We start from the raw sequence: 23844 nt of genomic DNA, 5'->3' as shown, positions 1-23844 counted from the left end.
ACAGTCTATATATAGAGGCCTAATATATATATATATATATATATATATATATATATATATATATATATATATATATATATATATATATATATATATATATATATATATATATATATATATATATATATGTATATAAATTAGATCGTGATTGGTTCATTCAGAACTCAATCACATCCCAATTTTGAAGAGGGTGTGCATCCTTGTGCAACCAATATTTTCCCCATTTTTTATCTTCTTGTACAAATTTTTGGTAATATTTACAGTGGACAAAGTTTTAAAATAATTTTCTTAAGTCTATTTTTATATAGGGGTGCGTAGACTTTTTCTCCCCACTGTATGAAGCCTGATTCGAGACATCTTCAAGGCCTTTAAATTCCTTCTTATCGTGAGCTCAGGGTTACTGTGGCCTCCCAGATTCCGCTCTGGGAAATAATAAGCGTGACCTCTGCACGAGCCCTCCCACTTGCCTTGTTTTAAATACACAAATGATAGCAACATCACACTTGACTGAAACTTTTAAAAATGCCGTAGGATCAGCTCATTACACAATCAAATGCAAGCAACAAAATACACATCGGCATGGTCTTAAAAGCCTCGATAAATACTGTGAGACTTCAGCTCAGAAACAGTAACAGTGAAGAAGCGTGAAGCCGATGCTAACGGGAAAAAAAACACTTATTTATAGAGAAAAAAACGCCACGAGATGACCGTATCATTGTAAACACCTTCTCTTTCCATTAAGTGTGTGAGTTGCGTTTTCAAAGAACGAGTAGTTTTACTTTATTTTTGTTTAATCATACACTTCACAAACTGAATAGAAGTATAAGCAGTTAGCTATAAAGTAAAAAAAGAAAGTCAGGAAATCCTATTAGAAAATCTGAAATTTATTTGGGGTAAGTCAGAATCACTTATAAATAGGTGTGTGCTGACTCAATTTAATATGAGCGTGAATGTGATTCATTCTGAACATAGCCATATCCCAATTATGAGGGTGTGCACACTTTTGCAAGCATTATTGCAGTTGTTTATTTTTACTTCCCTTATTGGATTTAAAATAATAATAATTCAATTGAGTTATCCAGGTAATAGGTCAAATTAATGGTGGAATGATTTTTAAAAAATAATAATGTTTTTTTTTAAATGTTTTATCTTGGTCTCACAGAAACTTGCATTTGAACAGGGGTGTGTAGACTTTATATCTACTATATACATCAAGCATTTGCCTCGTGTAGCTGAGTCAATTGCTTCACACTGCAATAAGTTGCTTATTCCATTTGTTGATTTATGGATTTATTTGCATTGTTCATTATAACACAAATTCTCAACAGCAACATTTCCACAGAATGAGCACGAAAAACCAAAACCAATAAAGCACATTAAATGTTATTTTAAACAAAAGTCCCCCTTCGTGTTTGGAGAAATAGAGCACGGCACGACAAAGTGCTCAGCTGTATTAGTTGCCAAAGTAACGGCACAATCATTTGTTAAAAAAAAAAAAAAATGCTTATTGCAAATAAACAGCAGCTGCGTCATGTCACGCTCTTCTTAATCATACTGACTCACAGTCTTTTTTTTTTTTTTTAAACCTCACTTTCAATTGGCCATGCAGCCTTTGTTTTGTCTACATGACAACATTTGCAGAGACCACTCACACAGTACATCTTTTGTTAAATCCGATGCAAAGTCTGTGATAGTCAGAGCTAAGCTGCCAACCAATACTGAATACCCACAGTTTTGAATACTCGAAGGGCCGTAAGAGCTTTTCTAGTCGTCCTTGTATCAACAGTTCCAACATTTTTATATATACACCTTCGAAACAGAGAAGTGGTTGACACATTTCCTTGCGCTTGCAGTGTCAGCATTTGCTCACTTCGTGTCGAAAGACCAAATGCTGTATTATTCTACATTGAATGCCATAAGGCTTACGTTTTGTCTTCAACACAATAAACATTCAGTTCAAGTTCATGTGACATATTTGCAATAATCATTCTGCTTCATAACATTCTGAGCACCGTGTTGAATATGCTTGCATGATTGTGATGGAAGGGCCGCAATAGACAAAATAGTTTAAAGTCAAGTTTGTCAAAGCCCTACAGTGCTTGTAACTGGATCACATAATACTGCAAGCTGACACAAAATGACAACATACAGAGAAGTATTCAGAAATAACATTACCAAGAAAGAAATTCTGGAATAATTAAAAAATAGTTTTAGATATCAAAATACAGAATCTGAGTAATGTGTTCTTTCAAGCTATGGCGACTGTTATTATTTATTCCACAATATAAAAATAGATTCTGTCAAAAAATATACACCCAGACAACATTATGAGATCCAATACATATGTCGTTTGCTTTGTACTAAAATAATAGTAATGCTTAGATTTTATTGCCATTGTTTGATAGGTATTCTTTATTTTTATTTTTTATTTTTTTTTTATCATGCATGCTTATATACTGTAGGGCCCAATAGATAAATCTGAACTAGCTCTTTTAATTTTTTTATTTACACATTAACACATTACACCATAAGACATGGATAATGAAATTCAAACATTACCCACCCCCAAAAAATCGTCTGATTAAAGGACCCCCAAAAAAAAAGAGTTATTTTACTCATTTTATAATTTTAATATTAATTGGCCCATTAATCAGTTATTGCAATTTTATTCTACAAAATATCGGAATTGGCATCCGCCTAAAAAACTCCTTATCAGTCGGGCTTTAATGTACTCTGTACAATGTGTAGCCGACTATATAAGTTTCCATTGGTGTAAAAATGTACGGTATTTCTCGTTGCATAGTTCCTCAAGTAGTTACCATCATGGTCCATGAACAATGAAAAGTCTATGGACACCGCCCACGCCTCGATTCCAATAACACCTTCCTTTCCCAATCAGGCAAAAGCGTAACTGTAATTATAATTATTCCGATACAATTGTTCACAACATGCAAATACGTAACTGCTGAGCCCATTAGAAATTTGTTGCTAACCAAAACAGCAGCACATACAGAGGCACATAAACATCTTAGAGATGAGAGGGGAGACTTAGCGCATGTTGCGCAGTGCTAAAGATGATCCTAAAGTACATTAAAGTATGTGGAAATTTCACAACTTCACTTTATCTTGACATGAATTGTATGAGGGTTTTTTTTCTCGTGAAATCTATTCATATTTGCTGTTTTCTGCTCTTTCTGTGTAACGCCCTAAGATGCCACAAAATGGCAACCGGTATAGAATGTTTGACGGATACTTCCCAGCTCTAATGGGGAGGGGCTAAATTTTAGTCCTGGTTGCATACGATTGGCTGTCGACCAGTGCAGGGTGTACCCTGAGCCACTTACTGCATTTGCATAGTTTTTGATACAGCGATTGTATTGGATCCCTTTAGATGTGCATGTATGTGTGTGTACGCGTGCATATGTGTGTGGTGTTGGGTGTCATCAGTGTGTGGCCCCCGGCAGCAGCGTCAATTCTGCCTCTGAAGCAAACAGCTCCTTGTAGAGCGGAGGGAAAAGCGAGTGGGCGGTGAGCGGGTAGCGCTGACTGAACCAGCGCAGCTTCTCTGAGTGCAGACAGCACAGTGAACGCAACACGGACATCCTCTGGTACAGCTGCATTGAAAAAAAAAAAATCATTAAAATAACATTTTTACACTTTGCCATATATATCTTGAGCGTACCTTGTGCATTAGACTGTCCCGGTTGTCTCTGCGTAGAATGTGCGTGAGACCTAACTCCACGCTTCTTTGCACTCGCGTCACCCTGCCTCTGTCTTCCAAACACGGACGATCTGCACAGAAATAAACTAGTAAGTCATATCATATATCATCAAGTCACCCAGTTGTTGGTGTTGTTTGTTGCAAAGTGTCAAATTGACAACAACAAAAACAACCACATGGGGGCAACCTGGGGCCATAATCAGCCAAATCTACTGTAATGCTCAACTGTGGTTGTTATATATACTATAATAATAATATTAAAGTAATACCAATTTAACGGTGTCAATCAAAACTACGAACGATCATCTTTAGATACACGGAATTGTACTCAAAATTGGATGAGTGAGTGATCCTACCTGCATTAATCAAGACCAGCGCACTGAAGAGAGCCACCTGCTGATCGGTGAGCTTTAAAGCACACATGCTGTGAGCAAAGTCGAACACCGCCGCTATCAAGTCGCCACACACTGCGAGAGAAAAGTGGCGGCGTGTCATCGAGTCGCCCAAAGATTTCAGACGCACGTTGGCGTAGAAGAGGTCTCTCTCACCCAAGGACTTGAAGACTTCAGTTCCTGCAAATTTGCCATCAAAGAAGACGGTGTTGTTCTCTGTGTTGAAGAAGCGGCTCATCCTCACCAGAACAACCTCCATAGAACCTGAGGCAAAAGGAAGACTCATCGGGCCATATTCGGACTTGAAGTGATGTGAAGGGAAAGCGAACTCACCAGTTTTGAGAAGCGCGATCTGGTCGTTTTGACTGAGCAGACGGAATCCCGGGATGTGTTTCGCAAACTCCACCACGTACTGCACGGCATCAGTCAGCCGAATGGCACAGTGCTGCCACATCTCGTCCACTGACTGAAGTCAACACGTTTGATTAATATTAAGTCCAGGCCGTGGACATAATAACAGACTGAGTTAAAAAAAAATCTTATTTTAAATTTTTTAATGCATGTAAGGGAAAATTCATTACGTTTGGCTGTCTTGATATGCTTACATTCAGACTAGGCAATCTATTTCGGACAATTAAAGAGCAATTTGAAAAACGAAATTAACCAAATTATAGATCATTTATTCCCTCCATAGCTGAAGAAATTTAGTAAAAAAGTGATCATTCTTCATTGTGCATTAGGCAGCTAGTTAGTTAGTTCAAGTAGTAGTACAAGTAGAAAGAAAGAAATATAGATTTCATATCGACGTGATCTCCACGAAGTTATTTCATTTCAGTGGGTAAGTAAATTGGTAATAGTTAGTTAGATACTTTGGTAGGCAGGTAGTTAGGAAAGAAGATGGGTAGTAAAAAATCAGTAAGTTAGTTTTATGTTAGGTTGACATTTAGACTTAGAGAAGTAAGGAATAAAACCTAGTTTGTTTTGTGCTGTTCTGCATAACGTAGGTTGTTCTGATACCCTTTGTGTTAGTTAGTTAGTTAGATTCCACAAAACAGTTTTATGTTACTTTGTGATTGCTGCAAAGTTAGTAAGCTAATTTGGTAGGTAAGGTACAAGTCAGCAAATTACTGTAGTTGTATGTTGTTTGGAGCAAGGTAATTTGTATTGATTGTTAGTCAGTTAAAGATTCTGCAAAAATTATTTTATTCTAGGTGGATTGTACTGATCGACCGTTGTGTTTAGTTAGTTAGTTAGTTAGGTAGGTAAGTAGGTAGGCAACAACTAGAAATGAATAAGGTAGTTTTATGTAATGCTGTGATTGCCAAACAAAGCTGAGGGTTGGAGGTTTGTTTTTTGGTAGGTAGGTAGGTAGCAGTGCAAGTTAATAAGGTAGGGTGTATTGAAAGAGTCAGGTAGTTAGTAGGATTCCGTTTGGGAATTACGTAGCTATTAGTAACGTTTTTAGTCATCCCCAGTGAACCAAGGAATTGGCCTGATAGCTCACAAACAAGCAGGCAAGCACCACTATGGTGACCCATTTTGGTTTTAACCTACATTAATTGTAGGGCTTTGGTCAAGTTGAACGTCATTCTAGTTTTAAGCAACTGCGAGAGGAAAAAAAGGAGGGGGACATTCTAAAATGCATGTTTTTGCAGTTTCCTGTTTGGTTGATCAAACAGAACAGTAGCCGTGGCCTCTGGTATGTTGAAAGGCAGCATCTCGTGTCGAGAGAGCCCCTCACGCCAACGCAACAAGATGGTAGGCAGTGAGTGATAGTTACTTTGCTGTGATATGCTTGGATCTCCTCCCTGCTGAACATTTTCCACTTAAGCGCCTGCAGCTCCTCTGCTCGGTACTGACAGGTGTCTTTGTTGGAGCGCACGATGCTGTCACACAGCTCATCTAAGAAGATAGGAAAAGCAATCAGAAGGATGGTACGGATAAATATCGCCTTGAGCAGTGATTTTTAACCATAGTGGTCAGTTTTGCGGGCCGCATAGGTAGTAACACATGAGAAATATAACGGATTATATATTGTTATCCGCGGGAGGTGCGGATGCAATAAAGCTTCACACCGTAAATCAGAAAGTTAGGTTTATGTTGTTAAAAAGAAAAGAATGATGCTAAATTTTTCCCAAAAGTCTAAATTCTGACAAAAATACAATGCCGATTTCATTTGGCATCATAGAACAAGGCATCCAATAATATTTTTGAGAGAATAGGCTGCAGAAGCATAAATGGCTTGTCGAGCAAGCATGAATATTGCTGTAGCAATTTTCAAATTTGCATATCATGAGGCTGTTATTTTCTGTTACACTTTACTTCGCTTTCATTCACTTTCTTGAAGTTGAAAAAAAAAGTATCATTTTATTTATTTATTAAAATATGTTTTTTTTCCTTTATCAGGTATTTTAGAGCGTATTTTCCCCCCTGCTATAGTAAAAGCTATTCATTAGTTAAGCGCTAAATATACATAAAGATGACTTGACTGTATTTCTGCTTTAATAAGCCTCACTTGACACTAACATTTTTTTTTACTTGTTATACTGTGAGATGATTGATTTCATTTTGATAGTATATTGATCATCAGAGGAGAAAAAAAGTATTGGCAGTGGTGGGATTTGAACCCACACCTCCGAAGAGAGCGCCTTTAACTGCTCGGCCACGTTACAATGTGAAGTTGACACTTACCAATCAAACCAGAGTTACAGCATATATCTGAAGCGCCCCAGACCACTACACAGGAGAAATAGGACCCTGAGCTCAAAAAGGTTGACAATCCCTGACCTAAAGAATATTCCCACCATCTGTCCTTTAAATTCACCTAAATTACGCAGAGAGTGAGGATAGGGCCCGCGAGGATCCACTGGTGGATTATAAGGATGAATCGCCATCGGGTCATGTGGGGACTGTCTGGATTCCAATCCTAATGTGGAGATGAGAGAAGGTAGACGCTTAAACTAAACAAACTGTCCACTATATAAAAATCCATATATGGTGAATAGGGAGTAGAAAAACAATGGACAATAAAGAACAAAACCAATGAAAACATGAACAAAAAATAGAATGGAGGGATCACCTCTAATATCAGCGTGTCCACTGGTGTCCACCCTCATGGGTGGTCTGGACGAGGGCGAGACGCCAGAGCTTCTGTAGATCATATCGGACACCTGTGGCTGGTTGGGGGAGCACAGCCGGTAGGAGTGAATATCAGAAGCGAAGGACAGCAGCTCAGACTCGCCGATGTAGGGGTGGCCTGACGTCATGGGCTGATGGAGCTGCGGGGAGCGGTCTTGGCGTTCCTTGGTGTGGTAGGACAAGCCTGACTGGGCGTCCACTTGGAACTGCTGCTGCTGCTGCTGCTGCTGCTGCTGCTGCTGCTGCTGCTGCTGCTGTCGGTGCCGCTCCACCTCCGCGATGAGAGATTCCCGCTGGCGCTTGGACATCCGGCCAAACTTCACAGCTGAATGGGACCGTGATATAATACTCATGTAAACATTTACAGTACTAACGTTTATTGCGGGGGGCGTTAAAGATGCAGAGACCAAATATTTGTTGAAAATATAGTTTTAGCCTCCCTATTTAAAACATACTTTTGAAAGTATTCCTTACAACCGCACAATAAGGGAAACACCACTAGCTTAATGCTAACACATAGGATAATTAGCCAACAAAATTAGCATGGATATTTTTTACTATTACAAACCTTCAAATAACTGCTACTTTAACACACACACACACACACACACACACACACACACACACACACACACACACACACACACACACACACACACTACTAATCCTAATTTAGTTTTACTATCGTTGTGGGGCCATCTCATTGACACAATGCATTTCCTAGCCCCTCCCCCTAAAAAAATGATTGCCTACCCCTATTCCTTACCCTAACCTCAACCATAACCCAATTCAAACCCAAGCTCTAAAACCAAGTCTTGACCCTCAAAAAGAGGTCTAAACTTGTGGGGCCCAGCAAAATGGCCACACATAGACGGGTGGGCCCCACAACTCTGTGAAATCCCGAAATGTTGGCCCCACTATGTAACAAAAACAAGACCACACACACACACACACACACACACACTGTAAAGAAAAAAAAAACGCCTCTGTCATATTTTGGGTCTGCAAAAGTGTGTTTGGGGGTCTCACCGTCTTTGCTCATGCCCTGGGCCAAGCACTTCTGCAGACGACAGTGTTGACAACGATTGCGGCTGGACCGGTCGATGGTACAGTTACTCTGCCTGGAACAGGAGTAAGACACTGTGGGCAGCTGGCTACGCCGGAAAAATCCCTGAAGCATGAAGAGTTTGGCAACAGAGGAAGAGGGGTTAGCATTGTTAAATCAAATCTGGGTCGTAATATATGTTTTACACAAGACATTTTAGTCTTAGTCATAATGTTAATAAATGTTCACAATTTAAAATAGACATTCTATGATCAAAATCCACAAAGGATAAAGATTTACAGCACACTTGTAGCAAATGATTAAAATGATGACTGGTCACAGTGGATCAGTCTGTGGAGAAAAGCGAGACCTTATAAAGGCAGACATTTTCACTTGTCGAGGCAGCACTTCATCAGCAAGCTGGTTGTCAATTAATGTGCAGATATGTGTCGGTGGTGCATGGAACAGACAAAAAAAGTTTCCCGCAGATACTTGCTGTTGCTTGTAAATGGAGGATCTTCACTCATTTGAATATCCAAGTAATTAGAGAAACTTGCTGAATTAAATTATTATATACTATAAATGAGTATATTCAGCAGTGCTCTATCAAGCAACTAAAATGTACATTTTCTGTATAATACGGCCCCTTTAAATGTCTATCATAAAAAAATCTTTGCTAATCTGTAATCTTGCAGGGAGTTTTCGTAATTCCATAACATCTAACAGTATATTCCTATTTTGAATGAACTAATAGTCATATCTTATAATGGAAATTTCATTTATCAACCACTAATTCACAAGAACGTCTCCGTCTGTCTCACCTTGCAGCCTTCGCATGTAATGACTCCATAATGCACTCCAGAGGATTTATCACCGCAGATCTTGCAAGGGATAACTTCAATCTGAGCTGAAATGACACAAAATGTTTTTGTTAGCATACTTTATTAGTACAGCATCAATAGGACAATTAAAAATCATGTTAAATGTTGGGCTTTCAATTATGCTCAAAGTAAACAAAAACAATCAGGTGCTATGAGAATGCAGAAAAAAAAAACATTTGAAAAGGTTTTGGTACAACTCTAATGGGTTTGATTAGCCTTTCCTTTCTTCCAACCAATCAAAATCTTGAAAGTTCAACCCATGTGTAATCATATAAAAATGCAAATTAAATTGAAACACCATGTCAGAATTTTGCATGCTAATGTGTGATTTTATCAAGGAAGCTCTAGTAAAAGTGCATTTTGGGTACAGTTTATGAACTTAATTGTGTGATTTTTGTGTTTAAAAAAAATCTATTATAATGAGGTTTTTATTAAGGGTGGAAATCTTGGAATGTCTCACGATTCGATTCCGATTTCTGGGTGTGCGATTCGATTCAGAATCGATTTTCACGTAAGAGCGATTTTTTTCACAATGATTTGATTGACAATGATTTTTGCTTTTATTTATAGATGTTCAAGGAATCGTAATGATCTACTCCAGTCTGACTCGCTAATGCTAATTAGTGCGCTACTCGCGGCACTTTTATCACTCAAAAGAACGGCTCCACGCTGCAAAAAAACAACTTCTATTGGAATGACTTTTTCCTTCTACTCTGTAATGTGGCTACAACTTAACAGTGTATCAGACCGCGTGGAACCACACTGCCCCTAAGTGGCTAAATCGGGTACAACATGAACAGCGCTCCCAATAAAGGCACACACAAACAAAGGGAAGACAGTATAAAATAATTTCATTAAAATCTATTCTGAATCGTACTAAATGAGAATCGCGATTCTTATGAGAATTGATTATTTGGCACACCCCTAATTTTTATAACAGAGCTAAATCACACTAAAATCTAAATATATATTTATAATTGTGGAGTCAACCAAAAATACATTAAATTAATTAATTTTTTGGGGTAAACCACACATTTTCCCCCTTAATTACAGCTTGGAAATAAAATAAATAAGATGTCAAAGTAAACAGTTACGATGTATGTTTTGGTATTAATGTGACATTATGAACAGTTTTTTTGTTCCAAAGTTCAAAGTTGGATTCGCACTCTGATAACGGGCAACGTACTTCCCCCTGAAGATCAAGTGATGTGAAAGGAGAAGCTAGTTTCCATCAAGCTGCTACCAATAATGACAAAAATGAAGAAAATACCATCAAATAGAAGCGTGTGTCTTGTGTGGAGGTGGAATTTGTACAAATGGAAAGTGGCGACGAGTGTGGAGGTGTGAAACCTCAAAGTCTTTTCAAGTGGTTGACTGGATTCTTATGTCGTGTCTTTCTCAGCCAAATCCTTCTCTGTCTCGCTCATTAAGGACATGGCTGCCAGTAATGCTCTTTATGCTCCATCATTGCCAGTAATGCCCCCCCTCCCGCCCCCCGCCCCCCACCCCAAAATTTAAACGCTCCTGACCTCAATTAGCTCCTTTTCATCTGGGTCATTTCTGTTGCTTTACACGAGGAAATGTGGAAAAGTTCATTCTTCTCTTGTCTTTGCCACACTGATGTCATGTTTTGAGGGTGCCAGTGATGATACAACAGGAAACAAAGCGTGCAGATTTGTCTGACACTAAATATCCCCCTCCCACCTCCTTTTTTTTTTTTTAATCTATTCGGATTGACATCTCTGTTGATTTGTCTTCTGGCTGCGTCAAACTGTGTCAGGTTGTCTACGTGTTAGTGTGTCAGTGTGTGCCCTTCTTTCCTGGTGCCATACTTAGCACCCCAAGGCACCCCCAGAGGACAACCCTGCAACCAGATCACGTCAAAGAATCTTTTCACTTATCAGGTGTGCATTTTTTTTAAGGTCCTCTCTCTGAGTGCCAGACTAAATTTAGGAAAATATTTGATCTAACATTCAAACTAAATGTTATTATTTTAGTATTTAGATTGACTTTTTGGGGGGGACAAAATATTGCACTTTTTTTTTTAACAGTTTGGTTGGTCCTGCAAATTCTACAAGGGGTGCGACTTGTACTGTACATTAAAAATTAGAGCTCGGATTAGCACCCAAAAAAAACCAATTGGATTAGAAACGTCGCTTAAAAATATGGAAAAGTTTTTCTTTTTTAATCCAAAATGGCTTCCCTTCACATTAGTTGCCATGACTACACGAGGCATTTAACGGTTTTGATTGTACTGTGTGCGGAAGTGTGGCGATAATCCCAACACAGCACAAATATTCTACTGATTTAGAATGAGGTCCTCCAAAACAGAAATCTCAAACATGAAGAAGAAACAACACGTAACATGACAGAGGACACACGAGAGGTGCCTTGACAGCGGTCTTGGGACTCATTTTGAAGCTAATCAAAAGAAAAGACCCGAGAAAAAAAATATTGGAAACTGTGTGAAAGTGGTAAGTGAGTAAGCGAGAGGTGAGTTCTCAAATAAATGAATGGTTGGTGCTATTATCTCAGTAACACAGGTAGGACATGTTTGCTATTTACACCAGCTTCCTTGTTCCTCAGTCAGGTCCGCTTCTTGATTGGCTACATTTAGTTTCACGACGCAAATCACGGATTAATGACTCAGATTCCAATATGAAGGTTTTTGGTCATTAACATTGAACACATTTAAAGGGGAAGTCAACCTTAAATCTTTCTTGACAATAATATGTTATATGTGACCTCACTAGTCTAAACATGACATTCTGATCAATATTACTTATGTGGAATATGAGTTGTGAAGCAAAATCCAGCCGTTTTTATTTATCTCAGGGGGCGGCCATTTTGCCACTTGCTGTCGACTGAAGATGACATCACAGTTGCTCAGGGCTCACGCAACGACCAATCACAGCTCATCTAGTTCCTGAAGCTGAGCTGTGATTGGTTGTTACCTGAGACCTGAGCAACTGTGATGTCATTTTCACTCGAAAGCAAGTGGCAAGATGGCCGCCTTCTGATATTGATAAAAATTGCTGGATTTTGTTGCTTAACTCATATTCCACTAACGCAATATTAACCAGAATGCCATATTTAGACTAGTTGGGCTGCATAGAACATATTTTTGTCAATAATTTTTTTTTTTGGGGGGGGGGCTGACTTCCCCTATTCATTTCAGACAAATTCACTCTTAATACACTTTAGATCACAAGATAATATTTTACAACATAGCAAGGAAAATAATCTGGCATTTGTTGCCCTACACTGTACCTCAGGTGGTGGCGCACTATAGAAAAGAATATACCGGTAAACAAAAAACAAAAGAAATTGCCATTGAGTGGTGGCAATTCATGTTGGGAGGTGCAGGACGAGCCAAGAGAAGGAAAGAATGGTCTCCATCAGTGGCCTCTGTTTATACGCAATTTCAGTTGTGATTGTCAACCTCAAAACAACAGGAAATCAAACATGACCCGCAAGCTTTCACTGTTCACACGTTCGCAATCATGCGCCGGACGAATAGTCCTCCAGCAACTTTCTACGACAATACAGAACTGATTTTTTTCTCTCTCCAGTATCTGATAAAGGTCATGTAAACGAATCAGGTCATCCCAAGTGAAGTCAAACGGGACTGAATGACCGCGAAGTATTTCATCAAATCTGCACTTACGTTTTCATTTTGGCAGTTTGAATGGTGCTGAACAGAGACAATGCTCAAGTTGTGTGTGTGTGTTTGAACAGAAAGTGATAAATTACTAATCATGTTTAGGGATATATATATATATATATATATATATATATATATATATATATATATGCATATTTTCTTATTTCTTTTTTTTTTTAACCTACATTGTTTCTTCCTTAAGCAGGGTTGTTTCTTCATAGAATATGAACAGAAGGAAGGAACTGAAATCTAGATTATATCACGCTCACAACATTTGCACAACTCTCTGGGGGTTGCGTGTGTGTGTGCTTGCATGCATTGGGGCGGGGGGTTGGGGGTGAGGGGGTGTCGATCTGGTTGGGTGGGCGAAACAGATCTTCAGACAGAAATCACCTGTCAGCAGTCTGTGCGCCACACTGTAGATGGACAAAAAAACCTCAACCTTTCCTGTGACGGAAGTTTGTCTTCGGTAAGAGGATTAAAAAAAAAAAAAGATAAGAAAGAAATTCACCCACACGCAAACATGTACAATATATGTATATAATACGCGCGCGCATAAAGCAGTTTTTGGCAATGACTTCATTTGGGGAACACATTTCTAATTGTGAGGAGCAATTTTCTGCAGGTTAATCACAAGGGTTTTATTAAACAATAAAATTACGGCAATAAAACAAATGAAGAATTTGTTTTCTTTTTATTTCCTTAATTCACATTGTGCATAGCAGCAAACTGTGTTTTCTTGTCTAGAAACAATTTCAGTGGGGCAATTTCAAATAAATTTATTTAAAGTATTTCTAAATGGGACGACTTTTAGCAAAGCTAAATTGATTTTTTTTTTTTTTAAGAAGAAAGAAAAATTTAAAAAAGGATAAGATCCACTCTAATTGTAAATTTGAAAACATTTATTGTGCAGACCTAAAAAGTCAAAATCAAAATTCAGGACTCAATTGTAGTGAAAAGAAACAACATTACTGATCTATATATATTATTATGGGCCTCTTCTCCTTGCTTGCGCGCGCCGTAATTGTACTTAATTGATTTCTGGTTTCCAGTTCTGCTAACTAGTTCAGATAGCTAATATGATTTTCTCACCCAAGTCGAGCTACTTAATACTGCCTCCTAGTTTGCTGTTCTAACGATACATTTGAACCTGGTTACAGCCAGACTTCTGTGAAAAGTGCACTTGATCACCCAAGCACTTAATTTTGGTCCTTAACAATTACATGCTTGTTGTAGGTTAGCAATTAGCAATTAGCAATTAGCAATTAGCAATTAGCAATTAGCAATTAGCAATACTACTCTATCTTTCCTTGTAGTCCCTTTGTGTGAACGATTTTTTTGTCGGAAGTTCGCCGCCATGGATGCAATGATTACTGCGACTCTGCAATGTGTTTAGCCGCACTAGCTAGTCAGCTCATTGCTAGCTGCTGTGGCGCAAATAGCACCAAGCTTGCCTCGACCTCCTACTACACGCACGTAGGTTACATGAGCACACTGCAGCAGGTTAATGCGTGTGTGTGAAGCCAATTAAATTTTGGGGACCGCCTCTGACGTTCAATTATTATTATTATTATTATTATTATTATTTTTACATCTGTGAGTCCCAGGTTTGCTATTGAATTTGTTTTGATGAAGCGCAAAATGCAAATTTGGAAGTTGCTTTTTTTTAGGCTGGATGCATATAAATATATTTGCATTTAGATTTCTGTGCAGTGATTTGATACAAGTATTATTTGATTTTTTTAAATACACAAATCAAAAATAATTCTAATTAATTTCAGTTACGGATATCCTGACGAGGGTCTGTTGAATAATAATAATAATCGCGGGCAAGATTAATTCAACTGTTGCACAAGTAGTGTTTTTGTTTTTATTTCTTGTGTTTTAATTTGTTGTCATGTGTACAGTATACAATTTTTCAAGCCAGGAGTGTGGTGGCCATTGGAAATTTTAGCAGTCTATTCCTGCCTGAAATTTTTGCGCATTAAGGTTGATCGCCATTTAAGGGTGCAAAAGTAAGCAATGCTTAATTGGCATTTCGATTAAGAGTAGGTTCTTGAAATGGGTAATGGGTGCTTGGACCCAGGTTTTATATATATATATATATATATATATATATATATATATATTGTTTGTCCTTTTTCTTTTTTAAGTATTCTGTAGCTACAATATTGGAAACTAACAAACTACAAAAATAAATAATGAATCATACATTTCTCTAAAATGTCATTCTCTAAAATTTGTAGGAAAGACAGTCTATATTAATCAAAAGAAATGTATTTGATTTAATTTGAAAAACTACTATAAAATATTTTTAGAAATAGACATAATAGAAAGTGATCAATGTCAACACATAATTTAAATACCTTAAATAAATAGGCATTTATTATTACTTCAGTTTATACCTATGAATAGCTTCTTTTTCTTCTTTTTTTTATTTTTGCGGAACGTCAATAAGTTGATTTTAAAAATGAAATTGTATATGTAGTAATTCAATTTAGTGGCCCATACTATTGTAAGGGTTTGCTGCAATTTGAATTGACTTGATTCACTAACAACTGAAAGTATGATTTTGTGTTTCTTATGCGCTAGGTGTCTTTTTTAATATGCTTTATTTTACACAAACAATGGCACTTTAAGTTTGACTTTAGATGCTACAGAGGCAAAAAAAGCAACTGTAATCTATTCTAAGAGTGAATTTGTCGTACACTGCAAAAACAAAAATGAGCTTTCTTTTCTATTCTATTAAACGTGACAAAACCTCCCAAGCTAACCTTTGCTAATGAAGAGATGTGATCACATCAGATATGATCTACAACACTCCACTTTGATCAATTTGGAAAGCGGCAATGTCTCGACCTTCACAAGCGCGTGCGTCTGAATCAGTTCGACCTTTTGTTTATCATTTGCTGTATTTTTGGAAGAAATGTGTCACCTGCCAGACTGCGCGCTTTGATGTAAACGCTTTGATAAAGACGCTGCAACGCAACAGAGGAAAACCCTTTCAGATAAACATACTACACAAATCTACGCCGGAATCCCCCAATTCATTTTCTCTTACTGCCTTTCTTCCCTTCTGCCTGCACTCAGATGTGATATTTGAATTTGATTTAATCACTCCTTATTAAATACTGACCTTTTGGAATATTATCACCATTTCCTCTGCGACTTGTTAACGGCACACTCACTGGACAAAACATTAGGTGTAGACTAATGAGATAGCAAATTATGAGCTCGCAAAGATATTACTGCTCACTTTTCATTGACCCTGTTGGAGAGTTACTCATTTGACAATATGTCTATTATTGTGGTTGAAGTGATGTAGCATCATACTGAAAGACGTTTCGAAATATTCTGGTTAGCTCATTTAGCTACACAAGAGCAATATGTGTGAAAGGCCATGTATCTTACAGCATTTGCAAAGAACAATATATATCAACTAGATTTGGACGGCGTATGATGTGTTTAACTCATTCACTGCTATTGACGGCTATAGACGTCAAACATTCATTTGAACTATTTCTCCTGGTTTAACATTTTTCCCACTCTTGTTAACAAGAGTATGAAAACCTAGATTATTTTTATTGTATTAGAACAGATATAAAATTTGTGATTAATCGTGAGTTAACTAGTGAAGTCATGCGATTAATTACGATTAAATTTTTAATCGCCTGATGCTCCAAATTTGTAATTTTTTCTTTTAAAAATATATAAATGAAAAATATATATATTTTAAAAAGATTATTAAAAATTAGGGGCATCAGGCGATTAAAATTTGTCATCTTAATTAATTGCATGACTTCACTAGTTAACTCATGATTAATCACACATTTGATATCTGTTCTAAATGTACCCCAATTTTTTTTCTAGGTTTTCATACTCTTGTTAACAAAAATGGGGATTTTTTTTTTTAAACTAATAGAAATTGTTCTAATGAATTGTTGACGTCTATAGCTGTCAATGGCAGTGAATGAGTTAAGCTAAGTCGTTAACAGGGAGGGAAAATCAAAAATTAAGTCATTAATTACATTAATACATATATGCCTGCTGGATATAACAAATCAGAAAAAAATGAAAAAAGTATTAAAGCAATCGGTCGGAAACTACGGCCGAGAGAATTTTACGTGGCGTGCCGTGCTATTCTGAAAAGAAATAAAACCTCAGAGAAAAATAAAATAAAATAAAGTACATTTGATCCAATAAACTATTGTTGCATGTTTTGTTAATTCATGTAGTTGAAAAAAACTAAAAGCATAACATGCCGATAAAGGAAGACAACCTTAATGAATAGAAATTCTTGAAATAGAGCTAGATAGGAAAAGATCAAATATAGTGATTATAATAACCAAAACCAAAACAGTTGGTGAGGTTTGATTCGACAGGATAATGAAAAGCCTTCTCAAAACTGCCCCCATGCCAAATCAGATCCCTAATGAATTTGTCATATTGTATCCAATCATCCACTATCCACCCGATGTACTAAACATTGAATCAAATCTTACATTTCACACCCGCCTACCCACACAGCTGCCAACTACAAAAGAATTGGATGCCTACCTCGCATCATCCTCACTCCTGCACTTGTCGCAGACGTTTGCCCCACTTTCACAAACTCACTTTTCTTTCCTCTCCCCAAGTCTTCAAACGTGCACCACCTCGTCCAGCTATTGAGTGAGACGGGTTGTGTTGACGTTGGGGGCCTCAGCGCACATCATTTGCGAGGGTGTGTGTGGGGCACATCCTTGTCCCGTGTGAGGGAGCAAAGGTAAAGAAATGGGACTGTCCCCTAAATCTTTTAAAAAGGGACTTTTTCCTCAATGCTTTGTTGTTGCCGAGCTTTACCCCACTCACGCTTGCAAATGCTTTTTTTCGTTGCGGTTTTACTCAGATTAATGTTTGAGGGAAAAAAGTGACACATTCTTAAAATAGTCTACTGCCCTACACAGACGTGTTGGCGGAACAACTCTTATAAAAATCCAGCTAAAATATACATACATTCTTCATCATTAGTAATAATATTGCATTAAAATGTACCAATGCCTTTTACCTTCTTAATGCAAATGTGAGAGAACAAAATGTAGTTGCACATTATTAACTACCATAAAGGTTTAAGGACAAATGAACCCTTTTTTAATAATATACCATTCAAAACAATAAACACTTTTTAAACACACATGATGAAAGGTAATAATATCGTGAAATCAACCACAAATGTACCAATTTTTTTTCTCAAATGCATAAAAATGGTCTATGTTGATAATGGCTAAGATTCCAAACAATTCAACGGGACTGGGAACAGAAACAGGAAGAAAAACCTACCAAAATTACCAGTAACGGCTAAACGTTGCTAAATGACTATTGTCCATTGTCTACATCTATTATGACACTAATATATATATATATATATATATATATATATATATATATATATATATATATATATATATATATATATATATATATATATATATATATATATATAGCATGCAGAAGGCTTTGAAGCAGCCTCTGACCTGAAGAGGACACTTAAAGCAATGGTAGTTATTACAAAAAACGGCCAGCAGGTGGCAGCAGAGTATATGAGATCAACCCAAGCCATGTTGCAAAAAAAGCTATTTTCCCCAGTGTTTTCAACAGATTTATGAAAAATTATGAAACTTAGCTATATTATAATGCTAATAGCTGCAAAACGGAAACAGATAGAAATATACAGTTTTTCCCTGATAAAAGAAGAAGCCCTAATCTTTCTTTTGGTTGGTTCCCTGTTTTTATAGCAATAGAACAATATTCTGTGGGCCTTGCGAAATCAGTCAAAATCCAGTAAAACAGCCGGAGCGAAGGGGGTTGCTTCATTTAATATTGCTGGGAACAACAACATTTTACAAACATTTTGGCATTAAACACAAGTCGGGGGGGGGGGGAATCAAACTGTTTCAAAGCAAATTTGAAAGACATTCATGACACTTTCCGCTTACATTTTGTCCTTTTTTTGTTGTTGCAAGATTTGCCTTTGAGTATCGTTGTGCTCTCTGTTTGTACGTCTTGCTGCTGTGTGTTAAAGTTGTTTGAAGTTTTATAATTATCATTCATTTGAACTTTTGCTTTATGTGTCTGTTTTACAGTAAACTTCAACTAAACCACTTGAAGCAAGCATTCTGTGTCTCTTATTTGGAGAATTGGTCGACTGAGAGAGTACCAACAGGTCTAAAAGAATACCCTTTGTGTGTTTTACTAACTTTAATTGTATTTAAAGTGCGTGGGAGGGCGCAGAATTTCACTATTGCAGGTGGGTTTGGAAACAAGTTCACTGTACACATCATTTTGCTAGCGTTATTAAAAAGGAAGCATGACAAGCACCTGGATGATATGCACAATCATATCATTTATTTTGCAGCTGCACAGAAGTTTGTCCGATATAAATAAAATTATTATTTTTTTAACCATTGCCCCAGCTGACACAGTTGGTGCGGTGAAGGATGCTACGCTACATGTAGCGTCTCGTCTTTCATAAACAGGTGTGTTGCGGCAGAGCACGTTCAACTTAAAAAGTTGGTACACACTGAAGATGCTATCACTTGTGTTGAGCAAGGCTTCTGCTGATGTGCGTGTGTGTGTGTGCGTGTGTGTGTTTTGGGGGTGCCGACTGCACAGGTGCAGCGTACGCACACGCTATGTCGCTATTGGCTCAACTCCAACGACGCCATCGTGTGCGTACGTGTCGTTATTTTCAGTGAATTTTAAAGCAGGTGCAATTGATACCTTCCCTACCTAAGACGTTAACCACATTGCATGCAAAAATATCTAGCACAAGCACCAGCAATGTCTTTACCACACACACACATACGCGCGCGCCTGCACGCACGCACATTGACACACACACACACACACACACACACACACACACACACACACACACACACACACACACACACACACACCGCACACACACATTGAGTTGCACTGTGACTTACTCAAATGAGTCTTCTTGGACACAGCTCCTGAAAAAGACACACGGTTAGTTTACTAAACATTTCAACACTGTAAATTCTCCAAGTTGTTTTCATGGTGAGATTCAACACGAATACACACAACATGAATATTATGTAAGTGTATTTACAGTATGTGCAGCCCACTTGAGGCTTACATTTCGATTCAACAGTCAAATCTGCCTACCGGAATTCTGAGCTTGTAAAAGTATAGTTAGGAAATGTGAGATATAAAGTGACATAAGATAGAAATGGCCAACATCACGTGACCAAATTTAGAAAACAGGTGAGCTGTGACGTTGGCAATGCGAGCCGATGCGGCACTTTCACGTCTTTTAAATTCCATACATTCGCATTTAATCTTTAAGAACTGCTTGTCTTTAAATTTAAGTAACATTTTTATGTAACTTTTATGTTCAATATACAGTATTCCAATTAAATTATCACTTAAGCACAATTTTCCCCCTAAAATTTTAAGGTTATACTTACATTTTGACTTTTTTCCTATCAAATAAATAATATACTTGTTTGCTTATATTTTGACGTTATTCTCATAAATTATAAATGTTTGTCATATACTAACGACTTGTGTATTATATTTATATAATTTTCCATGTAGTTTTTTTAAAATCTTGTAATATATATTTTTTATATTTCTTGTGGCATTCCCCCCTTTACTCTTGGGTGGTTTTTTTTCTTGTAATATTTCAACTTTATTCCTGTAAACGTTCAGGTGTTCATCCCATAACATCACAACTTTATTGTAAAATGTGTTTTTTTTCTCTTAATATTATTGGATTGTGTGTAATTTGATGTTTTTCACGTAAAATGTTGACCTTATTCTTTTTTCTTGCAACTATAGGGAAACAACCGTCTGTTGCTGTTTTTTGTCCTACTTTGGCTTACTACGCTCCTGTATCTTAACGCTGGTCGTGGTTGGTAGTGGGACCTCATTTTTTGGGGTGCGGAACTTCATGTGAAAAGTTGGAGAACCACTGCAAAACAACATAATAGTTTAAAAAGTAATACAATTCGCCGTTTGTTTCCATAAAGGAAGCGTTTGCATTGCGTTGCTTTGGGGAAGAATCTGAAATGCCCGGATGTTCAGAATTTTTACTAGATGTTTGGAATTGTACAAATCTCATGACTGTCTGCTGCGATGGCCGAGTGGTTAAGGCGTTGGGCTTGAAACCCAATGGGATCTTCCCGCGCAGGTTCGAACCCTGCTCGCAGCGATACTGTTTATCACCATTTCCATGGAAGCTACATTTTGGACAGCCTTGACGAATTTGTTCTTTGTGTCATTAAGTGTACACCGCTGACCAATCCGTCTGCCACCGCTGTGACGTCGTAGGTGACACATGCAGCGTTACATAACAATGCTGTAGACTACTGAGGACCTCTAAACATACTGGTGTGTGGGCTATTGAGATTAAGTACTGCATTCCATAATTGTAATTTAATTTTTTTAAGATTATTGATGTAATTCACAGGTCCTTTCTTCTGAGTACAAGAGTAACCACATGGCTTCACCACCTCTCATTAAATCACGTCACTGTGCTTTTCATATAGAGCAGGTGAAGAACCACACTCACCACACATACATTGAAGAGAACCTATGATCTAACAACAAGTATCAAAGACATTAACTAACGTCATCATTTTATCACATCATTTTTTACTAGATTACAAAACTGTCCACCCCAAGTTTTCAAACCAAATTTGGTTTCCATGGCAGAGAAACCAGCAGTTTCTCCTTAAGGGAATGCTGATTTATTTTAGCAGGTTTTAGAATAGAATTCCATTGGGCAAAAAACAGAAGCGAAATGAGGGCTAATCCCCACGGATTACTCCAGATTATGGCCATTTTTAACCCACTCACACAAAGCGAGTGGAACGAGGTGTGTTAGTGGGATGAAGAGGGCTCAAAGTGGATGGGAATGAAGATGAGGCGAAACCAGAGGTATAGGGTAGCTCCTACTTGAGGGCCCACCTGAGCATTTGATGAAGCCCACTTCATGCAATTCTCAAAAATAAAATGGAAAGAACCAACATAACAAGTCCAAACATGAATTATATAAATTGTTCAGCCCTAGTGTAAAGTGCATTGAGATAACTTCTGTTGTGAATTGACACTATATAAATAAACTGTACTTGACTTGATTAGCTGGCAACAAGTCCAGGGTGTACCCCGCCTCTCTCCCAAAGTCAGCTGTAATAGGCTCCGCCTCAACCGTGACCCTAAATGAGGACAGGCACTAGGATATTTTTTGTTTTGGTATAGTCTTGCTGGTTTCTATCACTGTGACGTGCTAGTGGTGGTAATCAGAGGTAGATTAATTAAATTAGGTAAATCCCCATTGAAGGCCCATGTACCAAATGGAAATAGAGTGCTAAACACTCAGGGGGAATTATAGATACTCTGTGGAAAGAAAGAAAGAAAGAAAGAAAGAAAGAAAGAAAGAAAGAAAGAAAGAAAGAAAGAAAGAAAGAAAGAAAGAAAGAGAAAGAAAAAGAAAGAAAGAAAGAAAGAAAGAAAAAGAAAGAAAAAGAAAGAAAAAGAAAGAAAAAGAAAGAAAGAAATGTTACCTCTTTTCATGGAATTGTTATCGAGGGGAGCGTCACATTGATCATAATCCATCACTTGCAGCCCTCCGGACACCTGTCAGTCCTGCGCATGCGCACAAACACACAGTCAACTTGGAGCTCAATTTGTGAAATAAACATTTCGAAGTTGCCCCAAATCGTACTACCTGTTGTTCTAGCGCCCGGGCCGACGCAGACGCTTCAAAACACGCGCTGCCATTTGCGTACTACTTCCTGTCGTCACAGCCAGTTCCGGAACGCGACGGCCATCGTTTTGACCGGACCCCCGTTTGTCCCGGGCTGCTTTAGTGATGGAAACAATGGTGTAATCCACCCAATGTGGCACGACAGAGGACGTGGAGCGCGGTGGTGGTGCGGCTGGTCGGACCGGCGGCCGGTGGACAAGTCACCCGCCTCCCTCCCTCCTGCCCTCCCTTGTGTGCTTCCAACTCGCTCTCGCAGTCCCGAGACGGCATGACTCGAGTTACGTCACCGACTGTTACGTAATAGCAGCGGGTCAGGTTCTGTTTGGGAATGGGCCGGTTAGGAAATGTAATCTCATGCTGCTTGGCTCACTAAATAATCCAAAATGGACGTTAAATATGACATTACAAATGAATACAGACACACTTGTGTATATTTATGGAATATATGTTTATTACTGTGGTTGCAGTGGTGTAAAATTAAATTGCATTGCATAGTATTGAGAGGTACTGGAGGGATTCCACATTTTTGACCCTTTCATAAGGTAACCAAAATTTTAGAAACACACAATCATAACGGCAGTCACTTATTTACATACCACAGCAAACTGCAATAAATATCATGTCACTAAAGTGCAGGAGCCTTAAGTGACCTTATGTTTTTCGAGATGCAAGATGTCATTCCTCTGGATGGTGAAGCAGCCACAAGGATCGCTTTGTAAACATGCTGGTTGATCGACATCTGGCCCACATTCAAGGGGGGAAACTTGTAGTTCAATTTTTAAATACTGTATCATTTTTATGACACCCGTCTTGGAAATTAAATGAGATACAGTAAATACATTTAAAAAATGAATACAAACTTAAAAATACAATTCAATCAACTGATTAAAAAAAAAATCTTGCTAAATGAATGCAACAAAAAGAATAATGAACAGAGCCCACGGGCCACACTTTAGCCACCCCTCCGTAGAATTGGTTTTGCCTCTCAACCAAAACATTCGAAAATATAAGATGCACTGCAGTTACACACCATTAAAAACTGCAACCACAATAATAGTTGTGAAACATTTTTAATTAATATCATTGTTGCAAAAAAAAAGAAGAGCTTTGTTCTTTATAAAAAGCAGTTTTTATTACCACTCTTAAGCATGTTTCATCACCTAACCCTAGCGCACAATAAAAACCAAAACAGGTGACCAATACTATTTGTTTCTGTTCTGGGTGA

At 37.8% G+C, this 23844-nt stretch overlaps 1 protein-coding gene and 1 non-coding gene across 3 annotated transcripts; one reads left to right on the top strand and one right to left on the bottom strand.

Annotated features, from left to right (window-relative positions):
* Positions 1-1274: 1274 nt before the first annotated feature.
* rorc (RAR-related orphan receptor C) lies at positions 1275-22836 on the bottom strand. Of its 2 annotated transcripts, XM_086078568.1 has the most exons (14): positions 22581-22836; positions 22417-22498; positions 19813-19839; positions 9118-9203; positions 8281-8422; positions 7193-7576; positions 6938-7039; positions 6805-6849; positions 5894-6015; positions 4447-4579; positions 4270-4377; positions 4078-4188; positions 3683-3792; positions 1276-3614 (listed from the first exon to the last, which is right to left on the bottom strand). In XM_086078568.1, the coding sequence occupies exons 2-14, from the start codon at positions 22466-22468 to the stop codon at positions 3444-3446; spliced, it is 1593 nt and encodes a 530-aa protein (XP_085934694.1). In that variant the 5' UTR covers positions 22469-22498; positions 22581-22836; the 3' UTR covers positions 1276-3443. The 2 variants fall into 2 exon arrangements, with proteins under 2 accessions (XP_085934695.1, XP_085934694.1); XM_086078569.1 differs by lacking the exon at positions 6805-6849 and having other exon boundaries at positions 1275-3614.
* On the top strand, positions 20981-21062 carry trnas-uga (transfer RNA serine (anticodon UGA)). The gene has a single exon. It is a non-coding gene; the product is annotated as a tRNA-Ser (tRNA).
* Positions 22837-23844: the final 1008 nt, after the last annotated feature.

Source organism: Leptonotus elevatus, chromosome 6 (assembly GCF_054856555.1).
Source record: "Leptonotus elevatus isolate MCC_2025b chromosome 6, RoL_Lele_1.0, whole genome shotgun sequence".
NCBI lineage: Eukaryota > Metazoa > Chordata > Actinopteri > Syngnathiformes > Syngnathidae > Leptonotus > Leptonotus elevatus.
The sequence above is the reverse complement of the archived record's forward strand: the minus strand, read 5'-3'. Positions and strand labels throughout refer to the sequence as shown.